Genomic DNA, 27,098 nt, shown 5'->3' with positions numbered 1-27,098 from the left:
GCCTGGACTGAGTAGGGGATCGGGGATGAGAAGCTCGGGGCGCCTCCACCCCCGCCCTGCCTGGGGCTTCGGGAAGACTCTGTCCCCAGCGCCCCCTAAGGTTCGGGGCGGGGCCACGCCTGGGAACGGGGACTGACAGAGCGGGAGCGCGCCTGGTTTGCGGGGGCGCGCCTGGAAGGGGAAGGGAAGAAAAAAGGGGGGGGAGGCGTCGCGCGCGGTGGTGGTAGGGCAGAGCGGGTGCTGGAGCGAGGCCGAGCCTGGGCTGGGGGAGCCTGACAACCGGGCCACGGGAGGAGGGGCTGGCCTCTGAACTCTGGGACGGGCGGGGCCCGGGACTGCGGCGGCTCTGACTGGCTGGGGAAGTCCCCTCTCTGGCCGGTTTCTTCCGCCGCCTGGTGTTCCTGACAGGAGGCTGGGTCGAAGGCGTGGGCGGAGAAGAGGAAGGGGGCGGAGGGAGGCGAGGGGAGGGCGGGTTCGGGCGTTTCTTGACGCTGATTGGCTCCAAGCGTGTTGAATCAGGCGATGGAAAACGCTGAGTCCGTGCGCGGCCTCCCCTCTCCCTCCCCCCGTGGCGAATGTGCGGCGCCGCGGCGGCCTCGCTTTACGTTCGCGGGGTTTGGCTGTTGCAGGCAGGAGCAGGGAGGAGGCGGCAGTAGCAGCAGGAGCGGCAGCGGCGGCGGTAGCGGCAGCTGGGAAGCGGTCGTGACGGCGGCGACAGCAGCAGCAGCCACATCGGAGACGATGGCGCGGCTGGTGGCAGTGTGCAGAGACGGGGAGGAGGAGTTCCCCTTCGAGAGGAGGCAAATTCCCCTCTACATAGACGACACCCTCACGGTGAGCGGGCCGGGCCGGGCCCGGGCTGGGCCGGCCTGGCCTCTCCCCTCCTCTCCTTTCCCTCCGCCGCTTTGGCAGCTGTTCCCCCCTCTCCCCCTCCCCCAGGCCGAGAGCTGCGCACTGGAGAAAGACGAGGGTGTTGCAACTCCTAGGCAAGGCCTTTCCTCTCCGCAGGCCCGACACTCACTCCCTGCCCCTTGGTTGGACAGGGCCGCTGCGGCCCCGGCAGGCCGCTCCTTGCCCCCTCACCGATTTTCGCTAGCCTTTTCCACATCTCCATCCCATTGGGCTTGTCCCATCCCAGGAAACATGCTCCAGTTCAGAGCAGACGCCTTGTAAGAGAAACGCCAGAGCTAGGGGCATTTTGGGGCCTATCTCTTTCTGAAACCATCAACCCCCGAGGAGACTTAATGATAATCTGCAACTGTCACAGCTGGGCTGCTGCTGCCTGCATGTTTGTGTTTCATTATATGCAGCACTGTACCGGCAGGATAACCTAAATACTGAAGTTTATCGGCATGCCTTACCCATTCAGTAACACTTTCGCCATAATTATTTTTATTTAGCTCTTCTTTTAACTTCTTACCCTGGGGGGCGGAGGTGTCTATAATTTATTCTCTGAATTGTCTAACCCACCTAAGAAACTAAGAATGATTTATCTCGCAAGGCTATGACTCCTCAAATAGATGTTCCTGACATTAAAAACAACAACATTGTGTTTAATTTTCCAATTATCATTTATTTAGAACCTTTTTAAAAGATATAAACGTCCAAAAAAAGCCCTAGAAAAGCCGCTTCTTGTGTGATTGGGTGATTTACAGTTCTAGGTTTACGATTCCTTTCAGGAGTTAATAGTCCTACAGTGTTATCTGACTCTGTTTTTTACTGTACTATATGAAAAAAGGTGTTTCCTTTTGGAGGAAATGGCAAAAACATGCAATTGAATCTTAACAGGAAATAAAGAGTGCAGTTGCTTGTCACTATTTTTAAAGATCTCTGATCAACGTTTTCTTTTTTGAAATCTGTTTTTGGTATCCTGAAGTACTTAAGTTTATTGGAGTGTAGAACTAGATTTGGATGAAAATAAACTTGTTTTCAAAACAAAGGTTTATGTATTTCAAACCTAAATTGTCTGTTAATTGGTTTTATATATAGTTGTGAAAATAATGCCACCTAAAATTTATAATAGCTGTTAAAATGCAAGTCATTGTTAGAGATGCCACTCTTGTTGGCCATTGTCAAGACTGGATTGAGGTGCAGTACTTAATGTTTAAAATTGAAAAGTGTGACTGAGTTGACTGGGTAATTTGTTGGAATGTTCAAGGCAAAAAGCTATAATTATGTTAGTCTGGTTACTTTTTGGTGGGGGAAAAAAGTGGAGTACTTTTTGTAGTCTTAAGACTTAAGGAGAGAGGATTTATCAGAAAATAGATCCATGTTTTGAGTACCCTTTTCTATCTTCTATATGAAAAATTTAGGGAAACTAGTTTAAATTAAAATTAATATACCATCCTTGATATTTTAAATGGTCCATTCATCCATTAGAATAAATGCTCATGCAATTAGCACTCATGCAAACATTGTGTATACTCTCCCTCTTTTTGTGTGTCCTTTCCCCTAAGATCTTGAAGTGGAAAAAAAAAATTCTACTAGAGAATAAAGAAGAGGGAGAGAGATTGGATGTAAGGAAGATTATATGGGGCAAATCACAAAAATTTGAATACCTAATGAATTTAAAACATTCAATCTTCCAGGTTTACATTTTAATTTTAGCTCTTAATGAGGAGTGATAGGCTAATATCTCAATATTTGAAGTATTTGAGATTTCATGTTAAATATCTGTCAGTGATGACTTAAAATTTTACATTTTGAAAAAAGCTTTTTCCCCCCTACATTTTGAGCATTTTATGCTTCTCTTAAATCACTTAATATCAGCATTTCCCTGCTTCTAGTTTTTATCTTGCTTCTTGAATTCAGAATTAGGAAAAAGAGAGCAGCATGTAGTTGGGCTTAATTTAAATAACATTTCCTTTAAAGAAAAGCATTTTATGTTGGAAAAATGTGAACTTTAGTCACTTAGGAGAATGAACTCCTTTAGGAGTTTGGCATTTTAGTCACTAAATGTTTTTTAGTGAAATATTTTTCCCTCAGATGTATGGTAATGGAAGAAATAAGCTTGCAGAGCCCTTCCTCTGCAAACCCAGTCACCTGTTGACTTGGGGGTGGGGGGCAGGGGAGATTAGGAAGGAGCAGACCATGTTCCTCTGCAAGAGAGAAGATGTGGTAGGCTTTTGTGGGAAATGGTCTTAGTAATGGTGTTTATAAATTCATTGAGTTTGAGTTTTTGTTCCCTTTATCCATTGATAAAGTCCTGAGCAAATTATGTTCTCTGGAAAAGCATTGATGCATTTTTAGTAGTCATCAGTATTGATCGCTTCTTGGTAGCCATGTGCTTAGCGGATTCTACTGTTAACATGCTTGTGATCCAGGAAGCAATAACAATGGATGGGAGGGAAAAAAATTGTAGAATTTTAGAAACTTTTCTCTACCAATGTTCTGGAAATACTTCTAGCACTTTTTAAAAATTGATTTTTGTTAGTAACTAGATTAAAAATCTATCTAGTGAATATGTAGATATCAGACTGAGGATAGAAACAGAAAGGAACTATATTTGAACTTGTTTAGTAGCATAAGTTGAAGAGTAATATAGTTTTAAGTCACATTTAGCACTTGTAAAGTGAAATGAGCAAAAACTGTCTTCTCTTCCAATGTGAAATATTCATAGCTCTTTAAAAAATGAATTTTTGTTAGAAGTTAAACTAAAATCTATCCAGAAGTCTTATCTAGATCCTATCTACAGTCTCAACCTTTGAAGCCTTTTAAAAGAAGTAACCTCAGGTACTGTTAATGTAGGGCATAGGCCTCCTAATGCTGACTATCATTGTAACATTCAGCATTAGGAGGCCTTTGTACTATAGTAGTAAGAATGTTCCTGATTTAGGAAGATGGATTTGAATGCTTCAATCCAAAGCTATAATATATAGGCATTTTATCTTACTTGAGAAAGAATCCTAAAGATTAATATTATAGACTGCTTAGGAAAGCAGCAATCTGTCTGCATTAACATGCTGCTTTTAATTCTGTTAGAATTACAAATTTAGGAAATGCCAGGAACACAGGTTTGCATTATAGTGAAACCTTTGAAGAGTTGGAGTATTTAAATTTACCAGAAAGATACTTTAGACTTTGTGTAGGATAAATGTTAGCTTCTACTTGGAGGTGTGGATTTAGTGTGCTATCAAAAGGTATGTGGTTTCATGTTTTCTCTTTGGAATCTTGATTTAATAGCATTGGAATGTATTTTGCAGAAAGGATTATGTTGCAAATAAAAGTTGAAAGAAGAAATTCAGGGTCAATGAAAAAGCATTTATTAAGCACTTACTATGTGCCAGGTGCTGGGGATACAAAGAAAAAGTGAGACAGACACTACTGTCAAGGAGCTCAAACTCTAATGGGGGTGCTGGAGTGGTGGGAAGACAACACATAATGTTCATTTGGCGAAGAAATCTTAAGGGCGCAGCAGAGGGATAGAGTAATGGCAAAGTCCAGGGGTCCTTTTAGTGGAACATAAATGAAAGTGATTTGGATAAATATATTCTCACTCACTGGCAGCACAGGGGGGAATAATCTTAAGAACAAGGGAAGGTAATAAATATTAAGCACCTACTAAGCCAGGGGTGGGGAACCTTCGGCCTCAAAGACACGTGTGGTTTGGCCTTTTGGCTGAATCCAGGTTTTACGGATCATATTTTGTGCAGCCTCAAGGCTACAGGTTCCTCACTCCTGTACTAAGCATTCAGGCACTGTGCTAAGTGCTTTACAAGTATCTCATTTGATCCTCATGGCAACCCTATGCAGGACAGCATCTGTTCTATCTTTAGGTGAGTGCACATGCAGAATATTTGACAATACTGTTTAGGTCACCTAAGAAGTGATTTTTAAAGAATAGAAAACAAAATAGTGCCATTTTTTCCTCTTTCCCCGTTAGGTAGTTAATAGTACATAGTACCTTATGTAGAACTTGGCCAAAATGCTGCCAAGGCAGAAGACACTGTGTTGGAAATAAATTATTTAGCTCATGAATGTTGGCATAAATGGCATAAAATAGCATAAAACCACTGCAGGGGAAGTTATCCACTGCTGAGACTGCCATTGCAAGACTGACAAAATCCAGGCTGGACACAACACAGGATAACATAATAACTTGATCTATAACCAAATGTAAAGGTTCATGAAGCAAGGGTATAATAACCATAATGCTTACCCTCTAGGATTATCTCTAGTTTTTATCTTGCCTATATCTTGTTTGTAAATAGTTGTTTGCATGTTGTCTTCCGCATTGGACTGTGATCTCTTTATGAGCAAGGACTCACCCTCCTCCCCTTTATATCCTCAGGGCTTACTAAACACAGTGCCTGGCTCATACTAGGTGCTTAATAAATGCTTGTGAATAAATGTTCTGATGAGCATCAAAGTCTGTGATATATTAAGCATTTTCTTTTGTTCTGCTTTCATAAGACTGCAAAACATTATTAGAAGGAAAAAAAAATCAAAGTTTCCCTAAACATAGTTAGAACTTGGGATATCACACACTGGGTCTTCAAGTTTGTATCTTAAAAAAACAAAAACAAAACAAAGAAAACCCCTTCAGGTCTTTCTAGATTGATATTTTGGACTCTTAATAAATGCTTGTTGACTGACTGAAAACAGCACAAGTCATGAACGATTGATAAATTTTGTGTAATTGGACATAAAAGCACAGTGTCCAATTACAGTGAAGTACAATAATATTTCTCAGTTAAGCAGGTGAAGGATACAAATTTTAAGTAGTCCACTTAAATAGGTATGAAACGGTATGTTGCTTCTATTGATTCACATAACTTCCAAAGATTTGTCCTAATGCTTAATTACTTGCTAACTGAATTTATTTTTATGTAGAAAACAAAACTCTAAAACTGCAATGACTCTAGTATGTAGTGTTGTGTTTTTCTTATCAGTTAAGATCATTTGGTAACTGGATTATTATTAAATGGCTCAATTGAAAGAACCTCAGGTTGAGTTGAGTTCAGCCAGTTCTCATGATAAAAGAAACAGGAGTATTATAATTGAAAATTCCTGGATAAAGTAAAATTTTTGAATTAACTGTCTTCTCTCTCACTAAACCATTTAAAGTTGCATAAACTAAATTAAGATAAATAACCTGAGTTCACCTTTATTCTGCTGCTTTACATTCTAGTAAAAAGCCTAAACAGACTACCTAGGGGGAGAACTAGACACAAACCAAAAAGGTTAATCATTAAATTGGATAATCAGCTCCTGAGGGATTTAGATTTGACCATATAAGACTAATATATTTAAGGAGGGAAGAGGACTGGTCTTTTAAAAAGTTAAGGAGACTAGGAAGAAACATGCATGTGGTGGACTTGATGTTTTTATTGCTACTGAATTATTTTGCTTTTAAAATCAGTGTCCTATTCTTTACATGTAGATCATCTGTTAGGTATAATAATACATAATTTTCAATTACTCTTATAAAAGCACAGCGATTGCCTTAATATTATATTAGCATACTGAAGGACAGTACTGTATAAATAGAGCAATTGATACCTTGCTTAACAGAATCCTTTGGGAATGAATTCCTTCACAAGAAATTAAAAATCACAAATTAAGTAAAACAGCTTACGTTTATGGTAAATGACTAAAGTTAGTTGGATTTTTTTTTTCTTAGAAGTTACCCAGGTGAAGGTAAACAGGGTTAACAGGATGTAGTGAATTTGTTCCCTCCAGATTTCCCCTTCAATACCTAGAGCTGCCTTACTTTCTTCCTCACATTCATACCACTCACCTGGAGTTGTTAGTAGACATTCAGTAGGTTACCTCAGTACAGCATTTGCATTTTAAGCCAAGTAATTAATTATGGAATGAATTGTTCCTTTTTAATTAAATTAATTTTTAAAAATGAAAGGAATATCAGTCAGGGACAGGTAGGAAAATCAGAAGGGTTAGGAGTCCCCCAGAGATAACATAGGAATAGAGAAGACAGCAAGCATGGTATAGTGGAAAGAGCATTGAAATGGGAGTGTAACTGGGTTTTTGAATCCTGTTCTGCTACATACTAGCCATGTGTCCTTCGCTGAAGTACTTAACCTCCTTTGCCTTCAGGCTTCTTATCTATAAAATGAGGGAGTTAAACAATGACTTCTGAGGTTTCTTCCAACTCTAGATCTTTGATCCCCCAGAAAGCTCCTTATTTTTCTGGGTACTGTCAAGGGTCACTTGACCTTCAGCTTCTCCCCAGAACTTGTTCTCTCCTCTGCCCTGGCACAACCTATATGGCAGACTTCCCTAACAAAAGTTGTTGTGGCTCTTCTTTCCACCTTTATATCCTAGGACTCCTGGTTTCTTATCTGATGCATTAGCATGTGATGGTGACCTTTTCATACCATAATTTGTTTAAAGTCCTGGTCTGTATCTTTTTGCTTCCTCTTAGGTCTTTTTTGTTTTTTTAACACGTTTGCAGTGAAGTTTCTGATATATGTTGTTGAAACATGACCATGTTAATATAATTATGACTATCATTCTTTCACAGAATTTCTTAAGTGTTCTTTTCCAGATGTTTGGGGAAAACAGCTTAGATAAAACATGATCCCTGCTCTTAAGGAGTCGTAGGGACCTCTGATTTTTGTCACTATGGGTATTCCTCTATGACTTAATATTTGAATTTTTCACTTAGCAATCAGTCCTGATGGTGAGCCTCCCGGCACTTAACTAGACTGGTTCTTAGACAAGATATATAGTCAATCACTGAGTATCTGAGATACCCAGATCTTTTCCAGCATATGGTATTGGGCCTTCCAGAGCTTACATTTTTGTTAGTATGGCCTGAGAGAACTCAGTTACTAGTATACCTTTCTGAGGCATCACATTAGGACTTGGCTGAGGAACCTTAACCTGATGTTGGTGTTGCATTCATGCAAATCTACCCTTAAATATTACCATTCAGCTCATGAATTAGTAAATATTGCTTTGTATGTTTCAAGAATGGGGAAAGAATTTTGACTTGAATGTGCTTTTAAATTTTTTTTATTTTAAGATGGTGATGGAATTTCCTGATAATGTGCTAAATCTTGATGGGCATCAGAATAACGGTGCACAACTAAAGCAGTTCATTCAGGTAAAGTCTTTAATATTACTGCTTTAGATGTTTGCTGAATGTAATTCTTTAACTTGATAAGTTAATTAACTTGATACAGCTGTGTAAATTGTATTAACTCTGTAGTTTTAAATTTATGGTCTTTCTTTGACCGTTACAGTGAATGGTCATGGATGATACTATCATACAAAAGAACTTCAAAATTTAAAACTTCAAATTTTCAAATCTACTTTGTTGTCTTTACATTTGTCTTTTAGAGGGGGGAGCAGACATAATACATGATGAGTTGTTTTTTGGTATCAGATTCGAGAAGATAAATAAATTTTTATAGTTAATTTTCTGATTATCATTTCATTTTGAAACTGACATAGATGTGAACAGAATAACATTGTGTATTGAATTGATCTTACAAAAGGCAGATAGTTAGCTTGTATTACAGATCTTAATTCACAGAGTTCCAGAAAATTGTGAATGAAAGCTTGAATTGAGAGTTTCTTAACAATTGACCGTCTTACTCTTCTTATTCTCCATTCCCTTTCATAATTTTTTGGGGGCCTTTTTAAACTGGGGTCATTAGTAGTAATAACATAGCATAACAATTTATAAGAACAAACACTTCATTAAGGGGAACAAGTAATACTTTCTACATTGATTTATAGCAGTGTCTCCAAACTTTTTTGATCTCCTGTTCTGCTAGTAATTTTTTTTACCTTGTGGGTCTACTGAGGGGTTGGGGGTAGTGAGTTTGCCAGTGGTACCTGGGTACAGTTGCTGCTATGGGGAATTAAGTTATATGCCCTAAGGGGCCATTGCCTGGCTCAGAAAGGGGAAATTGAGAATTCACACTTTCAGAAAGGGATGAGAGTTTTGTGGGAGAGTAATGAGTGAAGGATAGATAAGTTGTTTTGAAGATGAGCCCTATGATTGGCTATCTCGGGAAGGGTAGGATGTGATCCATTTTCCCACTCTTCAGTTGATTGCTCACATACCCTTGGGGTCATGCCATGGGACCGTCCCCATTTTGGAGACCATTAATCTGTAGTATCATGTTTATTCCCTTTTCCACATCGGCATCATCTACTGGAGAAATATTAAAGTACATTAAACTTGTAATTCATTTGAATTTTTATCTTATAAATGTCAGTTAAATCTTATTTTTAAAAAAGGTCTTTATTCTTGAAGAGTGAGGGATACATTATTTGGAAAACACTTGTGCTATTATAGTATAGGTATTCTTTTTAACAATGTTACCTATTACTAACATTTTTGAAGGGCTTGTTTTCATTTTTGCTTTCCCTTTTGCTCTTAGCGACATAGCATGCTTAAGCAGCAAGATCTCAATATTGCCATGATGGTGACATCGCGTGAAGTCTTGAGTGCACTTTCTCAGCTTGTCCCATGTGTTGGTTGTCGTCGCAGTGTGGAGCGCCTCTTTTCCCAGCTTGTAGAGTCAGGAAATCCTGCCCTTGAGCCTCTTACTGTAGGGCCCAAGGGAGTCCTTTCTGTTACTCGAAGCTGTATGACTGATGCAAAGAAGCTTTATACGTTATTTTATGTGCATGGGTAAGTTAAACAAAGGAAAATGGCTTGCTTAAATTGAGATTTTTGACAACTACTTTCAGAAACTGGATAAAATCTTTCACATATTTGCCTAAGAAGCTTGTCATTGTCTGCCAGTGGGGCATGTATGTGGATGCTGATTTTGAAATGATATAATAGTCAAAATAATGCTTAGCATAGTAAAGGTTTTTTACTAGTTTGGGAACGTAGCTTTGGGAAGATAAGCCGTTAGACTTGCCAGGTGACTAGAGATGGTGATGCTTTTCAGTGTTAGAGAAGAAAAAAACTGTATATATTTAAGTAGTATATGTATTTTCTTCATTTAATCACATTTTGATGTAGTATAGGAGTTCTTAGTCTAGAGCCAATGAACTTTTTTAAAAAATATTTTGAGAACTGCATTTTGGTATCATGAGTGTTCTTTATAATCCTTTGTATTTTAGTTTATATATCTATAACATTTGCTCATAGGTATCATCAGACTACCAGAGGGGTCTGACACCAATGATGTTAAGAACTCTTGGGTGTACAGTAGTAGATAAGAGAGCCAGCCTCAGAGCCTAGAAGACCTGGGTTCAAGTCCATCCTCTTGACACTTTACTGGCTTTGTGACCCTGGACAATTCACTTAACCTTTCTGGGCCTCAATTTTCTTATCTGTAAAATGGGAATAATTATATTACCTATCTCTAGGATTGTTGTGAAGACTAAATGCAATAGTATGTGTAAAAGGCTATATATAATTGCTATCTATCTATCATCATCATCATCGTCATCATGGCAAAAACTAAAATGATTAAACTCTTCAGAAGAGAAATTTGCATTAATAAAAACTCATCTAATAGTTTAACCTTATATTGAGTGATTCATGGATCCAGTATGGAATGGTATATAGTCTTCAGTATCTGAGTAATCCTTGACATATTTACTTTTATATAGGTCCAAACTAAATGACATGATAGATGCAATTCCAAAAAGTAAGAAGAACAAGAGATGTCAGTTGCACTCCTTAGATACACACAAACCAAAACCTTTGGGGTAAGTTTGGTTGAACACATAGATTCTATTTATCATTGTTAGAATTCTAAGTATTAGGTAAACTCAGTTGTCATTGGCCAAGAAAAAAATGAATTTCTTCACATAGTTGATTGTACATTTTCCACAAATGTCAATCTTCTAAGACCTTTTACCTTGATATTTTGAATACATTTGATCATAAAGTATATTTTTGCATTAGAACTTTTAAGTTTTTAGAAGGGAATTGATCCCTAATATAATTGTTATTAATTTTATTTTAACCAATAAGAATAGGAATATATTTCTTTGACCCATTTGGATCCTGGAAATAGCTTTAAGTATAAATGGTTGTTTCCTTTAATTGTTCTAATGACCTAACTTTTACATGTAAACCATTCTTCAGAGTTAATAATATCTAAGGCTGCCCCTTCTTGATTAAATCACTATTGAGTCATTTTCAGAAGTTAGTTCTAGGGACATAGGCCTAATGGATGGTTCTTCTGCCTATTTCCTAGTATCCTTCCATGATAGGACAAACTATCCTAGGTAGTTACTGGGAAGCGGCCCCTGTTTATCTAGGATGGAATATAAATTAAAGTTAGGCTTTTTCTTTCATCTTTTAAAAATCAAGTTATGTCAAGAAAAGGAGTGTGATTAGTACCACTGTATTAAAGGTTTAAAAGAAATTTTAGACTTTAAAATAAACTGAATTAGAGTTAATAATCAATTTTAATTCTTTCTTGATTTGATCTTCAGTACATTCTCTTATATTGTAAGAAAGGGTGAAATAAATGCACCACTCACTTTATATGTCTGTTGTTGTTGTTACTTTTTCTTACCATCTGAGGTAAACTATATGTGCTGCCTGGTGTGGTTTTCTACTTAGACAAGGAACTAGCTTCTCCATGAGTGGCCTGTTAACCAAAATTGTATTGCCATCTGGTGTATAGTTTGAGTTTAGAAGTCAGGCCTTCAAGGTATTCTAGTGGTGTTTTTAGTTCATGCTTTTAGGTGCCACCTAAACCTATTTGATTACTAAGTAGAGGGATCTAAGTATGTTTTAGATCTACCTAAATCTATTCTTACATAGGTTAAGGCAGATCATAAATAAAATCTATGTATGAAGTGTTTGAAGATAAAGACCATATAGCCTGCTACAATCTAGTGAAATTTAATCTGATTCATAGCTACTTTTCTTTCTAGGTAAGACATAACTGTTGGACTAATTTTAAAGATGTGATTTAAAAAAAATTATTATGAGACTCTTTAGTTAATATTTTGATGTATAATCTTTTAAGTAGAAAAATATAATGCATAAAAATGTTGTAGGCCCTTTTGGCTTGATGATAATTCTTATTAACCACCCACTGCTTATCTTAGTGTTAACCTTTTCATACTTAATCACAAATCTTTTGTAGAAAGATAAAATCTTAATTCTTCTTTAGTTTATCTCAGTATCACTGAATACTTGAAATGCATTAGTTATTTTAAAGCACTGAAGTAAGGTCAAATTCCATTACCAAAAAAAAACCCTGTTATAACTTAAAGACTTATAAGAACCCTTAGCTAGTGACCTACTTATTCTGAGCAGTTGTTGTTAACAATAATATTACAGTACTCCTAACAAATTTGAAGAGTATCTTAGAGTTCATTGTAATAGGGTTTGACCTATATCTCTTAGGTTGTAGTTCAAAACAGATTTAGCTTATTGTATACTTTATAGCTAAAGATTTGTGAGGCTTTGATTTTATATTTGTCTTTTAATACTACTGTACTACAGTGAAGGGAGCAGTAACAGTGTCAGTTCAGAGAAGCTAAGTACAGATAAGAAAAGTAGTGAAGACCACAGGAAGGACAGCAAGTGTAGGATCATTTTCCATTATGGACCTTTCCAGGGAACAGCCAGGTAAAACAAAGCAATCCTTCATCCTGTTTTTGAATGTGCTGTTGTTCATATGTAGTCATCATTTATATTAGTATTCATTTTTCTTTCTGCAGAGGTTGTTGGATGGATGTGTGGGAACTAATGTCCCAGGAATGCAGGGATGAAGTAGTTTTAATTGATTCTAGTTGTCTTTTAGAAACGTTAGAAACCTATCTACGAAAACACAGGTAAGTCTTAAGATAAAATGTAGTAATGTTATTAAATGTCTAATACGCCTATCCCTCATTTGTTCTCATGAAACATTTTCCAGCATGATTTTCAAAATGACTAGCTATAAGTTAACAGCTGTAGCCCTTCATATGTAATGGTATGGCATAGTGGCTAAAGAGCTAGCCTCATAGCCAGGAAGACCTGGGGTGTAAGTTCTGCTTCTGAAACATACTGGCTGTGTAGCCCTGGGCAAGTCCTTTAACCTTTCAGTGCTATAGGCACTGAGTGCCCACTAAGATCTTAAGTTACAAAGCCACCTGCAATCATTCATAAATAGGCAGCACTCTCCAGGTGTTGCAGATAGCAGAAGGCCAGATATAGTGGTATACCCCTGCTCCCCAAATATAATCTGGGGCCCTGTTTCCCCCATCCCTTCCCTAGCCACACTGGGGGAGCCTTATCACTCAGTGATGTTTATTAAGCTGCATACTATGTTCCAGGCATTGTGCTAGGCACTGGGGATACAAAAATAAAAATGAAACACTCCTTGCCCTCAAGGAGCTTACCCTCTATCAGAAGAGGAGACCACATGTACATAAGTGTATACAAAACAAATACAAGGTCATTTTTGAGGTGAATTACTAGAAACTGGGAGATCAGATCAGAAAGAGTTTTATGTAGAATGTAGCATCTGAACTAAGCCTTGAAGAAAGCAAGGAATTCTAGGAAGTTGGAGGTGTGGAGAGAGGAGTGAATTCCAGGTGTATCAGCCTGTGTAAAGCATGGAGATGGGAGAGACAAAAAATTCAGTTTGGCTGGACCAAAATGTATGAAGGGAAGCAATGTGTGTTGTTGGAAAGGTACGTGGGAGCCAGGTTGTGAAAGGCTCTCTGTGCTAAACACAGTGTTTGATCCTAGAGGTGATAGGTAACCATTGGAGTTTATTAGATCAACTAAGTGGCATGTCAGATCTCTGCTTTAGGAATATCAATTTGGCCTTAGCGTGGAGGATGGAACAAAGTGGAGAGACTTGAGGCAAGGAGATCAATAAGGCTTCTATAGTTTAGGTAAGAGGTTAGAGTCTGAACGAGGGGGAGGATTGTGTGAGTAGAGATAAGGGGACAGAAGTGAGAGATAATGAGGTAGAAATGACAAGACATAGGAACTGATTAGATATGTGGAAAGAAAGAGAATGAAGAGTTAAGGATGATGCCAAGGGAAGATGGTGGTACCTTTGACAGAAATAGGAAGTTTAGATGAGTGGATTTTGAGAAAAAGATGAATTCTTTTTTGGACATGTTAGTTTGAAATGCCCACAATCATCCAGTTTGAAAGGTCCAGTGGGCATTTGGTGATATAGGACTGTAGCACAGAAGGGAGCTAGGGCTAGAAACATAGTTCTCTTGACTAGAGATAATAAATATATCCATGGAAGCTGCCAAGGTCACTGGAAGTGTGTGTAGAGAGAAAAGATGATCCAGTAAAGGACACTGAGAAGTAGTCAGAAAGGGAAGAATCAAAAGAATAGGTAGTGTCATGAATACTCAGAAGATAGTGTGCATCTAGGAGGAGAAGGATAGTCAATAATGTCAAGTGCTGTTTACAGGCCAAGAAGGATAAGGATTTTGAAAAAGCTCGGGTTTGTCGATTCTTGGAGAAAGCAGTTTTAGTTGAGTGATGAACTCATAGCCAGATTGCAAAGAGTGGAGAAGAGAAGAAGGCAAAGTAGTTTGGCTGTGAAAGGGAAGAGAGATAAAGGTCAGTCACTTAAAGGAGATGGTAGGGTCCAGTGAATTGCTGGTCCCCCAGTCCCCCGCACCTCCACTTCCCTCCCCGCCAAGTTTAGGACAGACCTGGACATGTTTGTAGACAGTCGGAAAGAGCCAGGAGAAAGGTTGAGATTAAACATTTGATCTGGAAGGGGAATGGTTGTGGGGCAGTCTATTGGAGGAGATGGGGAAGTGATGGGATTAAGTTTGTAGAAGGGCTGGCCTTGGGCATAGCAGTATCTCCCAGCCACCAGACCTGCTTTCAGCCCAGCTCCTACAACCACTGTTGAGGGAGAAATCATTGTGGAAAAGGGGCCCACCTTCCTCATCACCACCAACTACTGACTGACTGCCACCAACAGCACTGGGACTAGTAGTACCCCCAGATCACTGGTCCTACATTCCAGCCCTCACAGCCATCATCTAGGGAGGCAGCTCCTATGGAAAAGGGGCCAGTCATCCACCAGCTTCCAATCAATTGCTACACACAGGGCAGGCAAACCAGCCTAGCTGAAGCAGCAAGGCACCCTGAGGGAGAAACAGGCAGCATGTGCCAGGCAAGTCAAACTGCCATCTTGACACCATCTTCCCTCAGACCTTGATGGGGACAGCCCAGGACCCTGAACCCAAGAGTCTTTGGAATAGCAGTGTTTCCAAACCAATGTCCACAGCTGCCATCCTGAGAAGCAACCCTTGTGGAGATGCAGCTGGGCAAGTGCTCCTGCAGGTGCTACAGCCACATCTTTGGAAGACCCCAAAAAAGAAAGTTCTTGTCACCAGAGCTGTCAAATGGTTTATCGACAGAAACTGATAAGATACTATGACTGGAAATGACATTAAAGAAGAGACATTAACATCTGCTTTGCTGCTATACTCTAAGGAACATGAAACCTTTCCATCTGATGTACAGTTGAAACCTTCCATATGTGTTGTCTCCCCCATTAGAATGTGAGCTCCATGAGAGCAAGGACTGTCTTACTTGTCTATTTGTATCCCCAGCAGTTAGCATAGTGGTTTGTACATAGTAAGCACTTAATAAATAGATTATTCATTCATTAATTCCTTGTAGAAAAGAAAACAAATGCCTTGACAGCAGGGCCTTGTCTCTAAATACTATTTAAAAATGAAGTTTTAAAGAGACTTGAAGCCTGTCCTCTACCTCTTACCTCTTACCTCATAACTCACCTAAAACATTTATTAAGTGCTTACTATGGGCAAGACCCTGTAGGTACAAACTATTAATTAGCTATTGTATAGTGTTTCTCACATTTATGCCTCTGGGATAGATTTTTTTTTAGTCTTTCTCATTGATAGTAAAACATGATTTAGAATTATTTGAATTCAGGAATTTTTTATTCATCTTAGTCTTTCCTTTAAGTCCATTTGTATTGAGTATGTGGTCATATCTACTTTGAATGATTCTTAGAAACAATATGTAAACTACTTCTAGGAAAACTTAGAGCAGATAATTAGGAGTAATTAGTATTGCAAAGAGCTATCTTTTACTCCTGTAAAGAAAAAAGCTGATTTTAGAGCTAGCCCTCTAAATTTTCAGGTTAAGTTTTTACTATAACTGCCTCAGTTTTAGTACTAGGTTGTAGAATATAATATCTTTGTGGCTTACTCTATTCAGCAAATAGATTTCTCTTCAGTGAGTTTGTGTTTTGAGGAGGAGGGGTAGTATAGACAAGAATAGTAGTTCCCTTCTTCAATCATATGCTCTACTTTTACATATATCTTCCAGTTTCTCTTAAACTAAGGTAATATATAGATGAATTTTGCTGAGATAATCCTTGTCCTGCTTGATCAAGTACTTATTTTCTTTGAGCTCATGATCTGAAGTATTGTATATCTGTAGTTAATAACTGCACTGTTTGTGTCATGTTTTATATTTACATGAAGGATGCCTATCCTCAATTATAATAGAGAAAGAAGGATAACTCAAGTCAAGAATTCTTGCTTTTTAAGCGGTATTTTTGGGCAGGTATTGGAATTGAGGACAATTACATTGACTGACTGTAAGAATTTTCTGTCAGTTCCTTATTCTGATGGTTCTCCTGCCTTACTTGCCAATAAGAGAAATTTTCTTCTAAACCCTGCCTTCTGCCTTTTGAATGCAATAGTCACTAAAGAGCTATATCATAAAAGAAATTATTGCCTGTTTTCTAAAATGCCTTCAATTTTAACATCTGTTTCAAATGTAAACTAAATTATTTGTCATAATTAACTTTCTGAATTATATACTGGGGGGAGGGAAGGGGAGAATAGCTCAGGTTAATCAGAACTTTTATTTTAGCATTTAATTTGTCTTCTGCCTGACTTTTACCAGAGTTTCTAAGGTGCAGCAAAGATAGGGAGGAGGATAAGCAAGTTGTTATGGATAGGTTGCAAATTGCATAATTCACTCCTGGAAGAGACTTTTCCCAAGATAAGCCCAGTAGTGAGTGTTTGAGTAACTGTTGCGTGTCAAATTCTTGATTTGAAACATCTCAAATCCTTATTTTTTCCTGTGTTTCTAAATCTTATTGAGAGATGGTTTGAATTTTAAGATGTCATTTCTCAGCCTCTTTGTAGAAAATCATAATATATATTTAATTAATATCCAGATAGTTCCCCTCATTTTTTTTTAAGCATCATCTACTTTTATGTGAGCTTTCCTGAGTACAAAGCAGTAAATGTTTCATTGTGTACTACAGAGTGTCCCAAAAATCTTAATGCAATCTTAAGCTTTAATAGCTTAAAATAGACTTTTGGGACACTCTATATTAGTGGACTGAGTTCTATGATATTGCATCATTAGAAGATGTGTTAACTGTAAAATTGTCTTCTTTAAGTGACTGAGCAAACTCTGAGAATCACTATTACTCATGCAGAGTGCTATTTGCTTCTGTGCTTACAGTACTGCTATTAAACACATACTTTAATCCTTCCTCTGTATAGCAAAATTTTAAGAAGCAAAAACGAAGAAACAAAAATTGTACTTCTAATAGTCTGGTATTTAGCTGTCTACATAGCCTTCTGAAAAAAAATAAAAAAATGCTTCACTGTCATTGCTGATTTTCTTTTTTTTTAAAAGGCTGATGAACTTAGAAGTGACAGTGCAAGTGTCAGTCTCTTTACCAGGTCTACTAAAATGCTTGAATTTGAAAAAGTATACTTTGAATCAATGAATGAAAAAGTATTTATTAAGCACATAGTATGTGCTAAGAACTGTGTTCTTGTTAAATGTTGGGGATACAAATAAAAAAGCAAAGACAGTCCCTGCCCTCAAAGAGCTTATATTCTAAATGGGGAAATAACACATAGGAAAGGTATGGTCAGGGAAGGGCAGTTTTGTTCCTGATAGTTAAAGGGATGGTGAATGGGACAGAGGGGAGTAGAATAATACCCCCCTCCAGCACCAGAAGTGGAGTTGGGGGCTGGGGTAGAAAAAAAGGGATGCTTACCCCTATTTGGTAAGGAAGTTGTGGAAGAGGGGGCCTGAGTAGAGGGAGTAATGAACATAACACCTATTTCTTTCAATTACATGTACATATACATGTACATATACATGTACATATACATACACATACACACATGCACACTTTAGATTGACAGTTCTCAGCCAGATGCTAATACTCCACATCATGACAAGATTTTCAACTTAAAAAATATTAAGACATAAGGAACCTAATCTTTTTTCTCTTATTTAATAATAATACTAGCATTTCTATAGCGCTTTAAGGTTTGCAAAGCGCTTTACATATGTTTAATCCTCACAACCACCCTGTGAGGTAGGTGCTATTATCCCCATTTTACAGATGAGGAAACTGAGGCTGAGAGAGGTTAAGTGACTTGCCCAGGGTCACACAGCTAGTAAGTGAGGCAGGATTAGAACTTAGGTTTTCCTGACTCCAAGTCCAACACTTGTAATAAATTGTTTGTGTAAAGAACTTTAAAACCTTACAGAAAATTTTAAACTGTTTGATACATTAAAATGTATATTTTAATGGAAACTAAAATTCATCTGTTCATTCAACATATTCCTCGAGGCTTGCTTAATGATGTAGATTGAGAAAAATGTCTTCATCATTATGCTAATCTATTAAATGAGGCAGAGTGAAGTAGTAGGACCCTGTACTGGGCAGAATTCAGGAGACCTGAGTTCTAGTCCCTACTCTATCACGAGCTCTGTTTCTTTGAGCAAGTTGCCTTTTCTTGGTCTCAGTTTTCTCATTTGTAAAATAAGGGAATTGGACTAAATGATCTCTTAAGATCCCTTCCAGTACTAACATTCTTTTGAGTCTACATCATAGCCAATTCTTATTTTGACTGCTTGCCTTTTTAAATTTTTACTAGGTTTTGTACTGACTGCAAAAATAAAGTACTTCGAGCATACAATATTCTTATTGGTGAGCTTGATTGCAGCAAAGAGAAGGGTTATTGTGCTGCACTATATGAAGGCTTGCGGTGCTGTCCACATGAACGACACATACATGTATGCTGTGAAACAGATTTCATTGCACATCTGTTGGGTCGAGCTGAGCCAGAGTTCGCAGGAGGGTATGAGTATGTAATTTGCTAGAATGGGCTATCTAGCGCTTTGCTTCTTTATTTTATTACCGAAAGTTTGTTTCTAAGCCTTGTAAATAAATCTCTTCTGCACCTTTGCCTCATTACATATGCTTAGATATAAAGCCTATGTTTTGAAGTCAGCCTTCATAATACATGTTCTCTTGGTTCTGTCTGTTGATACAGAAATATACATTTCTTTATTCTATGACTAAAAATAGGAAGAAAATGGTTTGTGACTATTGGTTCAGTTCCATGCTCCAAGTTGGATCAAAAGGAGATGGACATTTTTTTGTTATAGGAATGTAATTTTTTCAGTTGAAATGATCTAAAAGTGACTTTTCCATTCATGTGGAATTGTAAAGCTTTAGTCTGGGTAATTGCTGTGAATGGGCCTCCAATAGTTTATGGAAAAACCACTTTTGCTAATGTTGCTCAAGATTATGGGCTTGGCAGCAGGGTGTCAGCACTTTGGATAGAATTGCTGTGTTTTAAAGGTAAGCAATTCATGAACTGTGCATGCTCCTTTAAATTTAAGAAAGGAAAACAAAACCTCCAAACTAAATGTGATCTTTGGCTAGGTATCATGAAAACAAAATTAGAAAAAAATAAAGATGGTCACTTGTTTTAATTGAGCACATTCTTAATCCTTTCATCATTTTGTGTGTGGGTGAACTAGTTTTTCATTTTAGGATCACTTCTCTTCTATAAGAGATATAGCTGAATAATTTAGTTCTTATCCCTATCTTCCTGCTTCCTTAATGTTCCATTTCTTTGAAAAGTTCCAGGTTTTTTGTCATTAGCAAAAACAAAAACAAAAAAAAACACTGAATGAGCTGTATTTGACTGGGTAATTCCAAAGTCCTATTTGCTACATAGAATTGTGTTCAAGTGCCAGTTCCTGAATTACCATCCTTTTTAGCTGTAGTAAGATTTAAGTCTCACATGTGTGTTTCTGTGTCCTTGGTATCACAGACATGCATGTATGTTTACATATGCATAGATATACACATCTGTGTATATTTATAGACACCTAGCTTTCTTACTACATATTAGTGTTCAGGTTGTGTTAAAATATAAACTTGATGACACAGAAAGCATTAATGTGCTACATTTATTAGAAAGTCACTGCCTGATTTTAATGCTTTATAGGCGGAGGGAAAGGCATGCTAAGACAATAGACATAGCCCAAGAAGAAGTTTTGACCTGCCTGGGTATTCATCTTTATGAACGACTGCATCGAATCTGGCAAAAACTACGGGCTGAAGAGCAGACATGGCAGATGCTTTTCTATCTTGGTGTTGATGCTTTACGCAAGAGTTTTGAGGTATGGAGGGGAGCTGTTTCAGTATCTGAGAGGGCTTGATCAAAATAGTGGACTGAATCTTAAACTGGGAAACCAGTTAATTTTCCTCTCTTAGCATTTGTGGCTGATAGGCATTATAGGGGTGTTTGGTCTTTTTGGGGTGGGGAGACCTAGTTTTCCTCTCTTTTCTGATCTACCTGCTACTTTTTTACTCCCAGTCTACAAAATAGAGACTAGTGATTAACAGGATTTTGTGAGAGGACTCGTAAAAGATTGCAAAGCCCATGGCAATGTACAGCTGTCTAAAAGCATATATAATAAAACCTTAAGTACATTTTGCCCAGTTTAAATTTAAGATGTTTCCCTTCTTCCACTGTTTTATCATTTAGCTTTCTCTGTCATATCTCCTTTTGGTGGTTTTTTTTTTTTTCCTATTACACTCAAAGTCTCTCCCTTCTACTTCCCCCACCTCCTTTTAAATAATTTATAACATCTTTTTAGCCTTATCATATTATCTAATTTAACCTTTCAGAACACAGCCACTAGTTTGGAAGCTGTAGACCCTAGTTTACCTGATTTCTTGTTTCATTATTATTAGATGGAAAGCTATTCCAAAGTCAAAAATTTTCAATTATACTTTGAGAGAAATAAATTTAGTTATTAAATATCCCATTGTGATATGCCTTAGGGGTTGATCTTTTGTGGTTGTTGTTCAGTTATTTGAGTTGTGTCCAGCTCTTTATGACTCCGTTTGGGGTTTTCTTGGCAAAGATATTGGAATGTCTTTGCTGTATCCTTCTCGAGCTCATTTTGTGTTTTGTTTTGTAAAAATTTCTTAAGTCTTTTAACTTGTTCTGTGTTTCACTCTTTCCCTTTTATATCTTCAGAAACTAAACTTCTAACAGAATTTGGCTATCTTTAAAACCCAGAATCTGCATTTTAAGAAGTAAATTGAGATACAGTTATATTTACTTTGGTGTGTTGAAATGTTAAAATATTGTTGACTGAAGTAAGATCGTGTGTCGGGAGGGGAAGTATGTTGTCAGATTACATTATTTTTTTTTTCCCCACTATATTTGAAGATTGGCCTTATGGGGGAATCTTTTGGAAAATTTATAAAATCTTTAGTGGAAGCTAATTTTTGAAATGCATTATTAGTTTTTATCTGATTAACATCTTAAACTGCCAAATTAGAGAAAGCTATTATCCAATGGCATAATTTTTTATTTTTCTAAATAGATGGCTGTGGAAAAAGTTCAGGGCATTAGCCGATTAGAACAACTCTGTGAAGAGTTCTCAGAAGAAGAAAGAGTACGAGAACTCAAGCAAGAAAAGAAGCGCCAAAAAAGGAAGAATAGGCGGAAAAATAAGTGTGTATGTGACATTCCTGCCCCCTTGCAAACAGCAGATGAAAAGGAAATAAGCCAAGAAAAGGTAATTTTGAATCAACTCATTAATAGTTTGTGCCAAAAATTCCTTAGAGGTTACTTCCTGTAAGAGTAGTCTGTTTTTTGAGTATTCATAGTTAAATGTTTTATTTTTTACTTTTCTTTTGGATTTGAATTTTGCATCATTTTGCTACCAAATACCAAAATAGGTAGTAGTAGAGCTGAGTTAGAACAAGAAACATAACATCTTTTTGTTTTGTAAACTTGAATTTTCTAACTTTAAAGATAAAATCAAGTAGATTTGTCAGCCCACCCTTCCATAATGGGATAAAGTAAAAACTCATATGTTTGACCCACTTGAAATGATTAGGTCTTGAATTTGTCTAATTTCTAATTAATGGCTATCAAAATGAGGAATACAGTATCACTGCTTTAGAAGATGATGATTAATAATAACACTAATACTAATAACAACAGAAACCTGGAGTAGGGATTAGAGAGCAGGTCTGAAAGCCAGAAATGCTTTTGTAAATGTTTACTCACAATTGTGCAGTTTGGGGCTTATATTAGTTGAATGTTCTAGAGTATTACTAAGCCATTTCTCCTTCCTCCCCATCCCTTTGCATTACAAATGCTAAGAAAACTATTTAAGTGGCTTGTATAATCACTTCTGCCTTGATTCTTTAAGGAGACAGGCTTTGTGGAAAACAGCTGCAAAGCCTGTGGCAGTACAGAAGAAGGTAACAGATGCGTAGAAGTAATTGTTACCAATGAAAACACCTCGTGTACCTGTCCAAGTAGTGGCAATTTATTGGGGTCTCCTAAAATAAAAAAAGGTGAGCTGTTAAGCATGTATTCTTTAAGTTTGTTCTCATTTATCTTTAGATGGAAGAAAATAAAGTCATAGATCTTTTTTCTTAGTTCTGAGAAAATTATGTTAAGTACAAGTGCAAATTATACTGTAACGTCTGATTTATTCTCAGGTTTATCTCCGCACTGTAATGGTAGTGATTGTGGATACTCATCTAGCATGGAAGGGAGTGAGACAGGTTCTCGGGAGGGCTCAGATATAGCCTGCACTGAAGGCATATGTAACCATGATGAACATGGTAGGTTCAGGATGAACTTCTTGTTTATTTCTATTAAAGTAGCTGCTTTTCTCTAAGAGCACAATTGAGACAGTACTCCCTCTTTCAGGTGATGATTCCTGTGTTCATCACTGTGATGACAAAGAGGAAGATGGCGATAGCTGTGTGGAGTGTTGGGCTAATTCTGAAGAGAATAACACAAAAGGAAAAAACAAAAAGAAGAAAAAGAAAAGCAAAATGTTGAAGTGTGATGAACATGTAGGTGTTATAACTTGTCTATAGCAAGAAGCTCATTTTGCAGTTTTATTTTATATAATTCACAGCATCTAAAGGGATAAGTTGATGAGTAACTTGGAATCATAAAGCAAAAACAACAACAAAAAAAAAAACCCCTGAGGATCAGTGTGTTTTGTGATTTTCTAAGGTATTTAAGGAGCTGCTGTGACTTGTATTTTCTTTGTGCTCTTTTGTCATGTCAGCCCTCTTTGTCTCTTTTATTGCTCACCTAAGTGTTAGATCCCATTTCAAGGTGCTGAACTCATTCATTTTTTCTATAATCTCTCTCTAAGTACCCTTTCCACAGATTTGTCAAGGAGTCTCCTGTCTTGAGTTGTAATTAATTTACTTAATAATTAATTACTATGATTTCAGATCCAAAAGCTTGGAAGCTGTATTACAGATCCCAGTAATCGAGAGACCTTAGGAAATACCGTGCACACAGTGTTTCACCGTGACAAGACCAAAGATTCGCATGCTGAAAATTGCTGCAGCTCTGAAAAGGGTGGGCAGCCACTGCCTTGGTTTGAACATAGGAAAAACGTACCACAATTTGCAGAACCTGCAGAAGCGTCACTCAGTCCTGACTCTGGAAAAGGTGCCAAGAGCTTAGTTGAACTCCTTGTAAGTATTCTAACATGTGGTGGTATAAAGGCTGCAAATTCGGGGAGAATGATGGTGTAAAGAGAATCTGTGCTCTAGGATTTTTTTAAGTGACTAAAGTTCAGCTTTACTTTAGAAGAGGGCACAGGCTATTGTAGAGCACCCCTTCTTTGCTTCTCAAAGCTCAGAGTCTAAGGGAGGAGCTGGATTGTCCTCCCAGCCTTACCTTCCTGGGGTAGGGTAGAAGAGTTGTTGGAATTTAAGAGTAAACTCTTGTAGTTACTATATAACCTTACTTCGAGCCCTGGCAAAAAGTTAACTTCTGGTCATAACAAATGCTGTTCAGAATCACCATCCTTGAAACTTGATTACTGCTGACTGTTTCTCTGTCAGTTTATGGGAACCATTCTTCCAGACAAGTAAGGAATGTGCTGCTCAGCCTAAGTAGAATGTGACAGTCCTCTGTTGTCTCTTTTTTATGCCTTGAAGGAACATGGCAGAGCCAGGACTACAGGCAAATTATACCTGACCTCAAATGACCCAGCTTATGAGATGAAGATTGTGATATTGTTAACAATGATTAGGGCCCTTTGTGTGGTGTTGAGGAGTCAGATCTTATAATGGAATTCTTAGTGGGTTTATAATATAATACTGTCCTAGGTATAATAGAGAAGGCTGAATTTTGTTTTTCAAGAAAGTGGTACACAGATATCTATTCTGTTAGAGATTTGTTGTTGTTGTTTAGTCATTTCCCACTCTTCATGACCGTATTTTGGGGTTTTCTTGGCAGATACTGGAGTGGTTTTCCATTTCCTTCTCCAGTTCATTTTACAGATGAAGAAACTGAGGCAAACAGGGTTTAGTGACTTGTCCAGGGTCACACAACTAGTAAGAGGCCAAATTTTAACTCAGGAAGGTGGGACTTCCTGACTCTAGGCCCAGTGTTCTATTTATTCACTGAGCCACCTAGCTGCCCCTATTAGAAATTCATTGGTTATTCGATAGTTGATACTACTTGGAATCATCTTCAGTTATTTGATGTTTTCAGGTAAAGAGATAAGGGATTTGAGCTTCAGTGTCAAGCAAGCCAAGAATTTCACACCATTTGTTAGACTTATTATTCTTGAACCAGACTTGTGATTGATATAGGGAGCTCTGAGAGAGAAAAAAATTCCCTCTACCAATACAGATCAGCCCCTTCTCTGCCACTTAATCTAGGGAATTGCCTGGAGCACTAGGAGAGATTGTGACTTGGCGCGGGATATATAACTTGTTGTATATGTGAGAGTGGAACCCAGGGCTTTCTGGCTTTCAAACCTGCTCTCTAATCCCTACTCCAGGTTTCCATTGTTATTAGTATTAGTGTTATTATTAATCATCATCTTCTAAAGCAGTGATACTGTATTGCTCATTTTGATAGCCATTAATTATTTTTTATATTTAAGAGTTTGTATTTGAAACTCTTGGATATTAACTGAACTGAAACTTAAAAGCCTGGATTTTTTTTTCTTTTTCCCCTCTATCAGCATATCCTTATATTGTCTGTCCATTCTCTGTTTTACAAGTCCTAGTTTAACAGTTACTTTCCTTTGCAGGATGAGTCTGAATGCACTTCAGATGAGGAAATCTTTATCTCACAAGATGAAATACAGTCATTTATGGCAAACAACCAGTCTTTCTACAGCAATAGAGAACAGTACCGACAACATCTGAAGGAGAAATTTAATAAATACTGCCGCTTAAATGATCACAAGAGGCCCATTTGTAGTGGCTGGTTGACAACAGCCGGAGCAAACTAAAATAAATAAAATAGCTCTGTCTTTCATTGAAACACTCAAGATGACTACTGCGCCTTCTCTTTCAAAAACTCTTAATTTAGTGACTTTTGGCAGAATTTTATCTTAAATCAATGTGATTCTTTTCTCTTTTTTGTTTTCGGGGACGTTGGTGGAGGTAACTTCATTAATTTGTTCTTTCTTCAGGCTTGTGTGTTTAGTTGAGTAGCTGTGCAAGCCTGCCTTATAATTTAAGCCATCTCTTTTCATTAAATGTTTCTCTTACTGTGAGACTTACAAAAGCAACTTAGAGGCAAAAAGTAATGTTGTACTTATAATTCTGTACAGAAATGATGAGCTGAATATAAGGTTTTACAAAGTAGACATCCACTTGCAAAAAATGTTTGGATGTAATATGTTAAAGCGCAATGTGCAAAATTTAAAAATAAAGAATATTTATTAATATGCATAGTACAATTTGGTGTACATGTTTCTACTTAATGTAGTAAGTGTTTAATTTGCCAGTCATCTGACCTGGTAACTCAACCTGGTTTTGATGGGGTAGATGTTGGGGAAAATCCTCTTCAATGAACAAAAATCCTTCCCCTTGATCATTTATTCTACTTCACCTAGTTGATTTTATTTTATTTATTTATTTTTGGCTAGGCAGTGGGGCTAAGTGACTTGTCCAGGGTCACACAGCTAGTAAGTGTTACGTGTCTAAGGTCAGGTCCTCCTGACTCGAGGGCCGGTGCTCTATCCACCTAGTTGCCCCCAGCCTAGTTGATTTTATAAGACAGTTTTGATACCTTTTTTTTTTCTTAAAGGTCCACTGGAATCCCTTTAAATATACCAGTTACCTAATTTTCCTCGATACTTCACTTGCTCTTACTAATAGTGCCTTAGTACTTCTTAAATTCAAAGGTTCATATTGACCCATAAGAATGAAAACAAAACTTGGCAGACTTTGAACCAAGAATTACCTAATAGGGCAATTACTTGCCTTTTAAAGCTTAGGATCATGAGTTGCACGAAGTAGTTAAACACACTGAAGTCTGCATAAATGCATGTTCAGTCTTACCTGGTTTCTCACAATAAAGTCACTACGGCATTACAGCTTATTGCTGTCACAGGCTGCCTGTGTAAGTACTGAAGGAAGAGAAAGATTCCCTATGGAGAGGCATTTGGCTGCCAGCTTTGCACTTCTCCATTTAAAAATCTGAGTCAGTAGCTGAGTAAACACAGGCACTTGGGTGTTTTTTTTGATCTGATGTTGTACATACAGGACACTGGACAATACTAGCAGGTGATTATCGGTATCACAATACCCTTGGCATTGTAGGGTGAGGTGAATCTGATACTCGGACTTGAAAGAAATCTGACAGGCTGTGTGTAATTGTCTTTTTTTTTTTTTTTGGTTCTTAAAATGCTTTTAGTTAAAACCCATAATCTAGGGCAGAAGTTAAATGAAATCCATGATTCTCCTTTAGCTCTTTTTTCACTCTGCCTTGAAATTCTAAGAATGACCATCGTCCTGTGTACCCTCATTGTCCTGGAGAGGAAACTTGGCTGAAGTCAAGCATCTAAAATTTGAGCTAAAAGAGTTGGTGTAGATGAGTAGATG

General features: G+C 37.6%; 1 protein-coding gene across 2 annotated transcripts; it reads left to right on the top strand.

Moving 5' to 3' along the window:
• Positions 1 to 662: 662 nt before the first annotated feature.
• GGNBP2 (gametogenetin binding protein 2) lies at positions 663 to 25,537 on the top strand. 2 transcript variants are annotated; one of them, XM_027870472.1, is made up of 13 exons: positions 663 to 834; positions 7,988 to 8,068; positions 9,357 to 9,610; positions 10,546 to 10,644; positions 12,622 to 12,735; positions 18,826 to 19,035; positions 20,191 to 20,365; positions 21,584 to 21,778; positions 22,421 to 22,568; positions 22,716 to 22,841; positions 22,930 to 23,078; positions 23,472 to 23,720; positions 25,295 to 25,537. In XM_027870472.1, the coding sequence occupies exons 1-13, from the start codon at positions 742 to 744 to the stop codon at positions 25,496 to 25,498; spliced, it is 2,097 nt and encodes a 698-aa protein (XP_027726273.1). In that variant the 5' UTR covers positions 663 to 741; the 3' UTR covers positions 25,499 to 25,537. The 2 variants fall into 2 exon arrangements, with proteins under 2 accessions (XP_027726273.1, XP_027726272.1); XM_027870471.1 differs by having other exon boundaries at positions 666 to 834; positions 18,826 to 19,029.
• Positions 25,538 to 27,098: the final 1,561 nt, after the last annotated feature.

Source organism: Vombatus ursinus, unplaced genomic scaffold (assembly GCF_900497805.2).
Source record: "Vombatus ursinus unplaced genomic scaffold, bare-nosed wombat genome assembly UNPS02014797.1, whole genome shotgun sequence".
In the NCBI taxonomy this organism is placed as follows: Eukaryota; Metazoa; Chordata; class Mammalia; order Diprotodontia; family Vombatidae; genus Vombatus; species Vombatus ursinus.
Note: the sequence above shows the minus strand (reverse complement) of the source record. Positions and strands in the feature narration are given on the sequence as shown.

Excerpts from the sequence above, each read along its gene's own strand:
- GGNBP2 (XM_027870472.1), top strand. The coding sequence starts at position 742 with ATGGCGCGGCTGGTGGCAGTGTGCAGAGACGGGGAGGAGGAGTTCCCC. Across the intron at positions 9,611-10,545 it reads ACGTTATTTTATGTGCATGG|GTCCAAACTAAATGACATGA; the intron begins GTAAGTTAAACA and ends ACTTTTATATAG. Across the intron at positions 10,645-12,621 it reads CACAAACCAAAACCTTTGGG|AGGTTGTTGGATGGATGTGT; the intron begins GTAAGTTTGGTT and ends TTCTTTCTGCAG.